The sequence below is a fragment of the Sinohyriopsis cumingii genome, chromosome 11 (assembly GCF_028554795.1).
Source record: "Sinohyriopsis cumingii isolate HCF-2022 chromosome 11, ASM2855479v2, whole genome shotgun sequence".
Lineage (NCBI taxonomy): Eukaryota > Metazoa > Mollusca > Bivalvia > Unionida > Unionidae > Sinohyriopsis > Sinohyriopsis cumingii.
The window spans coordinates 69,172,661-69,184,943 of NC_142971.1; the positions used below are offsets into that span (position 1 = coordinate 69,172,661).

Consider the following 12,283-nt stretch of genomic DNA (forward strand, 5'->3'; position numbering starts at 1 on the left):
GGCAGCCGTTAGTACCATTTCTATAAGTCTTTTGCATGACAAGGCCGCTGTTCAAACCCGCGACCTTCCGCATCCGAGGCGGACGCTCCAACCACTAGGCCACCTGAGCGGTCCTTATGTCTGTGGAATTATAATTTCACAAATTTTGCCACGCTTACTGAGCATAACAGCTTTTTATGGGGGTTGGAGTTACGGTGGAAAGAGGATTAAGCCAGTTACAATTATATTTTATCAGCATTTCCACGACCGTGTTATCGTATAAACTTCAATCAAGATAATACACTTTGCGAAGTTACAAAGAAAAAGGTTATGCCTTTTTGAATCTTTCTTTGAAGGACGTTGTCATCGATAATTGTTGGATGTTAGATATGGGAAATTTCATGCAAAATGGTTTGATTTATGTCTAGACCAGGCTGTATCGAAGCCAGTTGCGTCTTCCTGGGCAAGGAACTTTACCCAAACTTTCTCAACTTGATAAAGCGTTTCATGTGCTCATTTGCATTTGAAGACATCGCTCTCCACAACAACAGTTTTTCTCCTAACTGCCGACACTGATTTCCCCTTGCAAATAAGGATATGACCAAACTCCGTTCACAGTTTTGAACCACAATTATAACAAAAGTCAGGCAAGCGAAACCTCTACCGTCAATCGAGGACAAAAGTCAATCACACAGTGAAAAAGCAAAATACATAACATTCAAACATTATATATTTATAATGACTTATAAATTGTTAATGGCAACTCCAAGCTCTAAAACACTTGGCAAGGTACAGTATCCTGGGAAACAGAAAATATCTTTCACATAAAAAATGTGAGTGTTGTTTAAACTTAAATTGTACGGTACAAATTCTGTTGCTTTTGATGGCTGGATGTTCAAGTACTAGGTTGAGATAAAAAATATAAGGAATTCTAATGCTTATGGGGATAAAACAAATCAAAGATCACATCCCTTTCAAACAAATAATCAGCACTTGAAACGCATTGAAGAATAGCATCGTAGGCCTAATCTCAGATGCGTTGGGGAGTTCCATATATACAGACAGCTCCCATCCACACTTTGTTGCCAGAGAAAACATGTTGTTCGCCATTTGTCTTAGTATTAAATCACCAGTCTAATGGCGGTTCGAAACGATGATACTGGAAAACAGACTTTCTTGCAAATAACGGTGAGTATCCGAATTCCTGAAAAAGTAAATAACAATAGACAATTTCGCAAGAACAAACTACGATAGAAAATTCGTTACTCACTATTTCAACAAATTTCAATAAAAGACTGTAAACAAATTATCCCGGTTGAGGTGGGGTGGAAAAAGTAGACATATAAGGGCTCGGGTCACAATTATTACTTCCGTTCAAATATTCACGAATGTAATCGAGGTCTTTATTTAGGCAATTTTCCACTCTCATTTTGGTGGTGATACATGAATTTTATTTCGATATTCTTGATATTGATTTAAAGGTAATTATTTATTCTTGAAACCTAGAGTATTATTTGTTTGGGGTTATTTATGTAATTTTCGGAGATAGTACACAGTGGATAATGACACATTGGTATTGATCCAGAAAAGAAACATGTGATATATACCACGATGCTTTGTTATAGTCATGCCTCTAACAAAATTGCCGGAAAGTCAATTACAAGTTCATCTTTGAAAGAACTTTATATAAACATATGGTTCATTATGATTTGGACACAGTGGAACGTTTACTAGTAAGAAAACCTGTAGAGACCATAGTCCTGATTGTGCCATATCCAATAGTTTAAAATGATACAAGTTTATTATTAAAGCTAGTCACATGAAATGTTGAAATGAATATTGACTTTCCAAATAAAACTGCAATTAAAATTCAAAAACGATTAATAAAAAATTTAAATGCTTAAAATTTACAAACTCTGCAAAAATACATATGTATAGTCTTTGTGGTGGATACTCGTTATTATCAGCATTGATATACTTCTACCACGCAAGCAAGTTGTTATGGTTGATATTTGTGAAAATCTGTCGAAAAATGTCTTTTCAATTCAGCATGAGACCTTTATTAAAACAGATGAATATATCTTTCCAGATGATGTTGTGCGTTAAGTCATTTATACTATATATATTGTGTCGATGCTGTTAATTCATGTGTTTATGGGGTGGTGACTACATGAGCAACGCAAATATGCTTGTATAGCGTTCAGTAATTGTATACAGACATAGTTATATGGTATCTGATGAAAAGACAGATATGGAAACTATGGTACAGGCTAATTAGGTTTTCTACTACACCATTTTGAACTGTCAGACAAATGTCAAAATAAATATAGGTCAATGAGAACATATGTACTTTTAGAAATGTACGTGTCCTTGGATGTATGAAAACAGAAAATGAAGTTTAATGCAAAATACATTCTTTTTTATTGTTAAGTTAGATTAAGACATTGATTGACAAAGTAAAGCACTGCAACATAAGGGGATATTCCAATTCTAATGAATCATTTTACTTTATGTATAATAAATTACTAATAAAGATTCTTAACTTCACTCCAAATATGACACAAAAAATTGTCTAACAGATTATCTGAATTTATTTTTGTACAACTACTCTTAAAATTGGTAACTATATCTCAAGGCAAATTGTCCGTATATTTTTCAGAATGTTTGGGATTCGAAGGTCACATTCAGCACATCACAAAGGATAGTATTATAATAGAATTTCACGTTCAGTACAACGCATAGGATCTCATTATATTAGGTCACATTCAGTACAACGCATATTATCATTATATTAGAAGGCCACATTCAATGCAACGCATCGGATCTCATTATATTGGAAGGTCACATTCAGTAAAACGCATATTATCTCATTATATTAGGTCAGTCAGTACAACGCATTGCATCTCATTATATTAGAAGGTCACATTCAGTACAACGCATATTATCTCATTATATTAGAAGGTCACATTCAATACAACGCATAGGATCTCATTATAATAGGTCATATTCAGTAAATCACATATAATCTCGTTATATTAGAAGGTCACATTCAATTCATCACATATAACCTTGCTATATTAAAAGGTCACATTCCGTACATCACATAGGATCTCATTATATTAGAGTGTCACATTCCGTACATCACATACGATCTCATTATATTAGAAGGTCACATTTAGTACATCACATAGGATCTCATTATATTAGAGGATCACATTTAATACATCACATAGGATCTCATTATATTAGAAGGTCACATTTAGCACATCACATAGGATCTCATTATATCAGAAGGTCACATTTAGTACATCACATACAATTCCATTATATTAGAAGGTCACATTCAGTATAATGCATATGATCTCATTATATTAGAAGGTCACATTCAGTATAACGCATAGGATCTCATTATATTAGGTCACATTCAGTATAACGCATAGGATCTCATATTATATTAGGTCACATTCAGTATAACGCATAGGATCTCATATTATATTAGGTCACATTCAGTATAACGCATAGGATCTCATTATATTAGCAGTAGCAATTGCAGTAGTAATAATAGTAGTAGCGTTAGTAGCAGTAGTAGTAATAGTAATGGTAGTAGCGGTGGAAGTAATAGTAGTAGCAGTAGAAGTAGTAGTAGCAGTTGTAGTAGCAATGGTAGCGTCAGTAGTAGTAGCAGGAATAGTAGTAGTAGTAGCAGCAGCAGTACTATTATGTCTTGAAGAGATAATACAGATATTGCAGAAAAGCTCACCTTTAGCTCGAGATTATTATTTTTGTCTTCTGCACGTGCTAGCTTTGCTCTTTTCTTAGGTTCGTCCTCATTTTGAATTGAAAGATGATCTTTCCTGGGTAGCTGATAATCAAAGTAACTCTTGTATCCCACTTCTGACACATATGGTCTGTATGGGAATGGTTCTATTTTCTTTCTTAGTGGGTCCTTGTACTCTGGTTTGTAGGGTTTATACTTATACTCTCTGTGTTTGGTATCTGTAAAGTCAGGTTTGTAAGGTTTATACTTGTACAATCCATTCCGGGGGTCCAGTAATGCTGTCCTGTTATTTGTACTATCACGACCTGCAAAAAAGGAATTAGTTTGTAATTGGGAAGTAATCAATATTTATTAGTGTGGTAGTTGTGGTGGTGGTGGTGATGATCATGGCAAGCTGGGAAGAAATTAGTCCTTCCAAATCATCTGTATACATTAGTTGTTCCCATCCTGTTTTGGACACGTCCCTAAAAATTGTTTTCTGAGCCTCACGACCCAATTTTCACATTTTGTTATCCTCAGAAATGGAAAACTCCTGGTGACGTTCTGCGACTCAAGAAGGTCATCGCGACCCATATTTTTATCGTCACCTTGGGATTGGGAATACATCATAGCATGCGTTAACAATAATAATTGCAACCCACATTAACTCTGGAAGAAAAATGTATATCCTACGTTATTTAAGTGTTGATAAATCATACCCTATATGTCATTATTTGCCCTGCCCCATCCAGCGCCATTTTCAAACACAATATATGCTTTGTCAATAAAATAATCACTTCTTGTAAGTGAATAACAAAGTCATATAGGAGGTAGAGGAATTAACATACCTTGCAATCAAAGTGTATGTAGCTACGGAGAGAGGCGAAGCAAAATGAATTAGCAAATCAAAATAAATCTTTGGTATGGTGAAACACATATGGAAGTCCAAACAACTTGCACCCAATTCCGAGCTGAAGTTTGGCCGAAGCAGTGTCGTCCGGGTACTTCTTTTGGCACTGAATGATGGAAGCTAGCATCAAGAATAACATAAAATCTTGCAATTTTCTAAAAACAGGTGCCTGAAGAAGATTCTTGGTATATTTTATATAAACAAGATTAAAAATGAAGCCCGTCATCAAAGGATACAATCAACATATCTTGTCCAGAATGTTAAGAAAAGAAGATGGCGATGACTGGGACATATATGCCGAGTTTCACTAGATGCACGCCCAGGACAGCCTTTTGCTGCATCCAGGATGCGAGTCGAAAGAAGTGTTGGCCAAAAGAAACTTCACCTAGAACTATAGCGAAAAAAATGAAGGAATCGGGCCTAACATGGAACGATATCACATGTAATGCTGCAATACCATTAGCTGTGCCTCTCTCTCTCTCTTCGAAGCCGTATGCGCTACCCGAGTCACTACGAGGGACGAGTGTGTGAATGAGTATGTGATTAATTCTGGAATATATTATTATCAAATCCACACTTTGCTGATTAGAAATTCTAGCTTTTGAAACACAATATTCGTCTTTATATTTCTGGAAAAATCAATTTTGAACTGTTTTTTACTACAATCATAATTTACTCCTCCTTTAAAGGAATTAATCGATTACACTCAGATGACCATTTAGTTCCTGCCCACCTGTGTAGCCTACACGTCCGCTAAAAACCCATTGGTTGTAAAGACATTATCATTAAATGGGATGAGTGCATAAGCTGACATATATTGTGACAAACCCAATTCCTAGGATCCATCTCAAAGTAAGTAGAAAGGAATGGGCAGCTTCATATACATGTAAATTAACTTGTGATTAAATATTTCAAATTAAACTTTTATGATCGTAACAGTCGCTAATAACGCAATATGTAACCATAATATCATTCTTTAAACCTACGCGTAATATCTTTATTGAACATTCGCATTGATTTGTCTCATAAACTCGAAGTCAAGTAGTTTCCAAAACCCGACGGGGGGAGAGAGAGAGAGAGAGAGAGAGAGAGAGAGAGAGAGAGAGAATAGTTTGTTTCATTATAGTATATGCAAGAGTATACATAAGGCATTAACAAAAGGAAGATGCCATTTGCATACGAAATGTGGAAAACAAATACGTGAAATTTAAGGTGGGTGTTGAAAGTGAATGAATATTAATCATTGTACATCACGTGAATGTTTACTATTGTACATCACGTGATTTTTTAATATTGTATAACAATGAATAATTGATACTTAACATCATGTGAATATTTAGTATTGTACATAACGTGAATGTTAATATTGCACATCATATGAATATGAAATATTGAATATCGCGAGTATATTTAACTGCACGTCAACGTGTAAGCTGATGTTCATGCACATCTTTACACGCAAGGCTTAAGAATACAAGAAAATCTTGTATATATGTGGATCATAGAAAAGGTAGTTGTTTATCTTCGGCAGTTCACTTAGTTCTAGATATTAAGCCGAACCGATCTGTATATACAAACAAAATATAGTTCGGATAGATACAGCATATAGTTTAATAAATGTCCAGTAATATTAGAAGCAAAACAAAAATTAAATAAAATTAAAGTCGCTATATCTGCAAGTGTAACTATCTCTGTATTTCGTCGGTAAAGGATTCATTTGTTCATTCATTTAACTTGTTTTCTACGTGCTCTACAATGAAAAAATGCCAAATATCCCATGAGAAGTGGAGAGTAGCGGAAACGGGGGGAGGAAAGAACATTAACGTGGTCTACTGTCTATGAGCAAAATGAGCAGTTGTTATCTCTTTATCAGCGATTGAGCAATTGACATTTCAGGATATAGCGTCATCAGCGTTCAAGTAATTTTACAACTTATAGATTTTATTATTGATTAAAAACATTTTACAAAGATTATAACATATTTTTAGACTCTGGGGAAAATATTATAAAATATACATCGAAACAAAATAGCAGACGACAGGTTTTTGTCACTCTCATGATAAGTGTTGGTTTTGTTCCAGTATAACTTTTTATATTAGAATTGACACTTTCCTATTAACGTTTTTAGGGACAGATGCTATCTTTATATTTATGTACGTAAATTAATTACCACTGTGGCTTACAAACGTCTGCTTGTAAACTTTCTGGATAGAACACTGTGAAAGTTATACCTGAAATGTGGGCAAAGCTGAGATTAAAAAAAAAACTATTTTCAAACGTCAACAAGTTTTTTTTTTTTTCACAATACGATCTTGATTTCTTGATGGACGAACCGGATATAAATTTGAATTGTTTGTTTTGCAAATGAAACAACAAGAATGGCACAGACTATCTTTCAGAAAATTAGAATAATTTTAGTAAACACAAAGGACTCAGCAATACGCGTTTGTAATGTATTTCGATCTTATAAAACCATTCAATGATCATCGGTACATGCCACTATTCAATGCCCTTTCGCACATACAACTATTAAATGCCCTTTGATACAAATAGCTGCTCAGTGCCCTTTGGCACATACAATAATTCAATGCCCTTTGGTACATACAGCTATTAAATGACATTTCATACATGCAACTATTAAATGTTCTTTGGTACATACAACTATTTAATGCCCTTTGGTAATAAAACTATTCAATGCCCTTTGGTACATACAGCTATTAAATTTTCTTTCGTACATACGACTATTAAATACTTTGTTACATACAACTAGTCAATACCCTTTGGTACATACCATTATTAAATACCCTTTCATACATACAACTATTTAATGCCCTTTGGTACATTAACTGGTAATTGCTCTTTGGTACATAAAACTATTAAATGCCCTTTGGTACATACAACTATTTAATGCACTTTGGTACATGCAACTAACTGTTCAGTGCCATTTGGTACATTAACTGGTCACTGCTCTTTAGTACATACAATTATTAAATGCTTTTCGTACACACAACTATTAAATACCCTTTTGTACATACAACTACTCAATGCTCTTTGGTACATTCAAAACATTCAATGCCTTTTGATACATACAACTATTCAATGCCTGTTGGTACATACACCTAACTGTTCAATTCCCTTTGGTGCATACAACTATTCAATGTCCTTTTGTACATACAACTATTAAAGGCCCTTTGGTACATACAACTACCCAATGCCCTTTGGTACATAAAAAAATATTCAATGCTATTTCGTACATACATATATTCAATGCCTTTTGATACATACACTTATTCAGTGCCCTTTGGTACATACACCAACCTGTTGAATTCCTTTTGGTACATACAACTATTCAATGCCTTTTGGTACATACAACTATTAAATGCACTTTGGGACATACAATTACTCAATGTCCTTTGGTGCATACAAATATTTAATGGCCTTTTGTACATACAGCTATTCAATGCCCTTTTGTACATACGACTATTCAATGCCATTTGGTACATACAACTATTCAATGCCCTTTGGTACATACAGCTATTCAATGCCCTTTGGTACATACAGCTATTCAATGCCCTTTGGTACATACAGCTATTCAATGCCATTTGGTACATACAGCTATTCAATGCCATTTGGTACATACAACTATTCAATGCCCTTTGGTACATACAGCTATTCAATGCCCTTTGGTGCATACAGCTATTCAATGCCATTTGGTACATACAACTATTCAATGCCATTTGGTACATACAGCTATTCAATGCCATTTAGTACATGCAACTATTCAATGCCCTTTGGTACATGCAACTATTCAATGCCATTTGGTACATACAGCTATTCAATGCCATTTAGTACATACAACTATTCAATGCCCTTTGGTACATACAGCTATTCAATGCCCTTTGGTACATACAGCTATTCAATGCCCTTTGGTACATACAGCTATTCAATGCCCTTTGGTACATACAGCTATTCAATGCCATTTGGTACATACAGCTATTCAATGCCATTTGGTACATACAGCTATTCAATGCCATTTGGTACATACAGCTATTCAATGCCATTTGGTACATACAGCTATTCAATGCCCTTTGGTACATACAACTATTCAATGCCCTTTGGTACATACAGCTTATTCAATGCCCTTTGGTACATACAGCTTATTCAATGCCCTTTGGTACATACAGCTATTCAATGCCCTTTGGTACATACAGCTATTCAATGCCCTTTGGTACATACAGCTATTCAATGCCATTTGGTACATACAACTATTCAATGCCATTTAGTACATACAACTATTCAATGCCCTTTGGTACATACAGCTATTCAATGCCATTTGGTACATACACCTAACTGTTGTATGCCCTTTGATACATACAATTATTTAATGCCCTTTAGGACATAAAACTATTCAATATCCTTTCTTTCATATAAATATTCAATGCCTTTGGTACTTTTCAACTTTTCTATGCCCTTTGGTACACACAACCATTAAATGCCCTTTCGTAAATACAACTATTAAATGCCCTTTGGTACATACAACTAATCAATGCCATTTGGTACATACAAATATTAATTGCCCGTTGGTACATATAAATATTAAACACCCATTGGTACGTACAACTATTAATATTCTGTGGTACATTAAACTGCTCATTGCACTTTGGTACATACAACCGTTATATGCCCTTTGGTACATAGAGCTATAAAAATGCCCTTTAGTACATAAAACTTTTAAATGCTTTTTCGTACAGACATATATTCAAAGCATTTGGTACATACAGTTACTCAATGCCTTTTGGTACATACAACTATTGAATGCCCTTTGGTACATACAGCTATTCATACCTTTTGTTACATACAACTAGTCAATGCCCTTTTATACATACAACTATTAAATGCCCTTTGGTACATACAACTATTAAATGCCCTTTGGCAATTATCACCATTAAATGCCCTTTCGTACATACAAATATTCACTTCCCTTTGGTAATTACAGCTATTAAATGGCCTTTGTTACCTACAACTATTCAATGCCCTTTGTTACCAACAACTATTCAATGCCCTTTGGTAATTAGGGCTCTTAAATGCCCATTGATGCATGCAACTATTCAATGCTCTTTCGTAATTACAACTATTAAATGCCTTTTCGTACATGCAACAACTTTCATGTGTCAGATTATGACTGCCGTACGTTAACAAACAAAACAAAAGAAAGAAAACCTACCGCCCAAACCCTCCCAAACCCCAGCAAACAAAACAATGCCCACACCCACCCACCTTCGCCTTAAAACAACACAACTATACATTTATCTGTACGATTAAACGCTTTCATTACTGATGTTCAGTTGGGAAATTTCTTGTTTAGGTCCATAGTTTGAACAAAACACTTGGAGGTAGAGTATAAGCCGAAGGATTTAAAAAGCTATCTTTGAGTTTATGATGATTCATCCAAAGTACTTTTTGCATTCTGCGGAAGGAGAAACAACCATTATATATTATAAGAAATATACGTATCTTATAGATTTCTAACATACTTACTAATACAGGTAAGTAAACTTGTATCTATTATGTAAGCATAAATGGGTGTGAATGGCGGTACTTGGTGTGTCTGTGTGTGTTGTTTGTGTGTGTGTGTGTGTGTGTGTGTGTGTGTGAGAGAGAGAGAGAGTTCAATACCAGCTACAACTGTTTGGTTTTTAGTCCGTTTCGGCGTATCAGTCTGTTTCGGCATACCAGTCCGAGTCGCCATACCAGTTCCCTTCACACTTTCGAAAATATCTCCCCAAACATTATTGCATACACATTTGTAACATGTATCACCCAAATACCATGCAAGGTTCTTATTAGACAACCAATTTAAGAAGTCATTATCCTCGTCGTTAATTCAAGGTGAACATAAGCCTAGAGTGATTAGACTTGCACATGTAGAGAGTGGTACATACGTGACACCTGAACCTCTTTTCACACTAAGATAGCGTTCTCGGCAAATTGAGTAGAAAGCATGTCGGGTACCCTGGGTATCGTATTACTGTTACTGAATTGTTCACAATAACCAATTAAACATGAAAACTATTACATTTTCTTGAATGCTTGCTATCTGTTAGTTTAAGCACAAAAGTTGGAGGTCGAAACCCATTGAATGGCTATTCCCTGGTTGTTGCAGATGTTAACCATTTGACGTATGGGGCTATTCCCTGGTTGTTACTGATCCACACCCTTTTACGTATAGGGATACTCCCTGTTTGTTACAGCCCCAAACCCCTTGACGTATGGGGATATTCCCTGATTGCTACAGATCCAAACCCTTTGACGTATATGGCACTACCCGGGCCACTATCGAAGAGGTATATGGGGAAACTGAGTGTATTTTGGCTAGGGTTTAGCATATATTGTCTGGACTGCAGCATTTGCAACATGAGATTAGTTTGAAGAAAAGATCACTGACCCATTTTTTTGGGGCCATGCAATGTTTAACTAAAAGTTAAAGCAATACCTGAAAAACATTAAAAACAAAAAAAAAAGCTATTTAAAAACATTTTGCTAATTTGAGAGCGTAGCATTGCGTAAAAACACAATATCGACCTGGAATAATTATTTTATTGTCACTTTCTATTCCTTTTATTCGCCACGCACCAATTCGTAACATTTGAATCGGTGAAGAAAAATATTATAATATTCTATTATAACAGTTTGTGGACACGCTTTAGCATTCATATGGTGTTGTTTATTGGTGGCACATTTTTGATAACAGTATTTATTGTAAGAACGTTCTTAACAAAGTGAAACCTCTTTCATTCAACGTGGGCATTTGTTTGATGTCTCACATTCAGCATTTCAAGTAGGCTACTTAGTGTCAAGGCAATTGGGATGAAATGCCTTGCCCAAGGACACAACACAGTAACCAACCCAAGTTAATCCTATGGTAGGATTTGAAAGGCACTCTTTTAGTCACGAGTTCAGCCAGCTAACTACCTGAGCGACCTCGCCTCGTTTCTTTAATACAAACGTCTTAGGATTCGGGAGAAGACTAGAGATAGTAGAGAAGATGTCGACTGGCCATATATTGTCAAGCCATATTTGTTGTCTAGACTTCACTTATTATTTGTTTTAAGTACTATCATCGTGTTTTATCGATTCGTTGGTATAGCTTAGCAACTAGCTGATGTAGTAAGCTTCTACGAAAATATTGTCTGTTGTTAACCACGCCAATAGATAAATGAACATTGTTTGGCATGGCAAGGTACTCACGACCATTGAAAACAATGCCAAGGACCTGATGACCATTATTTAACAAGCCAAGGAATTAATGAACTCTGTCAACGATTCCAAGGCATTGCAGACATGTATTAACAATGCGAAGGTAATACTGACCATTGTTAACCACGCCAAACACTTGCTAACCACAGTTAACAATGCCAAGGCATTGCTAACCATGCCAAAGTATTGATGACAACCGTTAGCCATGCTAAGGCATTGATAATCATTGTTAACTATGCCAAGGCATTGCTGACCATTGTTGCCTATGTCAAGGTATTGCTGACCACCATTAACCAAGTCAAAGCATTTCTGAAAACCGTAGTGACAATATTAATATGCGGTAGAGTTGGATACTATGACAAATGTTGTACCGCGGTGAT

The 12,283-nt window shown here is 35.4% G+C and overlaps 1 protein-coding gene across 1 annotated transcript; it reads right to left on the bottom strand.

Annotated features, from left to right (window-relative positions):
- Positions 1-206: 206 nt before the first annotated feature.
- Positions 207-10,767, bottom strand: LOC149788641 (uncharacterized). The gene is made up of 3 exons (XM_089974733.1): positions 10,323-10,767; positions 3,740-4,062; positions 207-1,183 (listed from the first exon to the last, which is right to left on the bottom strand). The coding sequence occupies exons 1-3, from the start codon at positions 10,393-10,395 to the stop codon at positions 1,106-1,108; spliced, it is 474 nt and encodes a 157-aa protein (XP_089830859.1). The 5' UTR covers positions 10,396-10,767; the 3' UTR covers positions 207-1,105.
- Between the last annotated feature and the right edge of the window lie 1,516 nt (positions 10,768-12,283).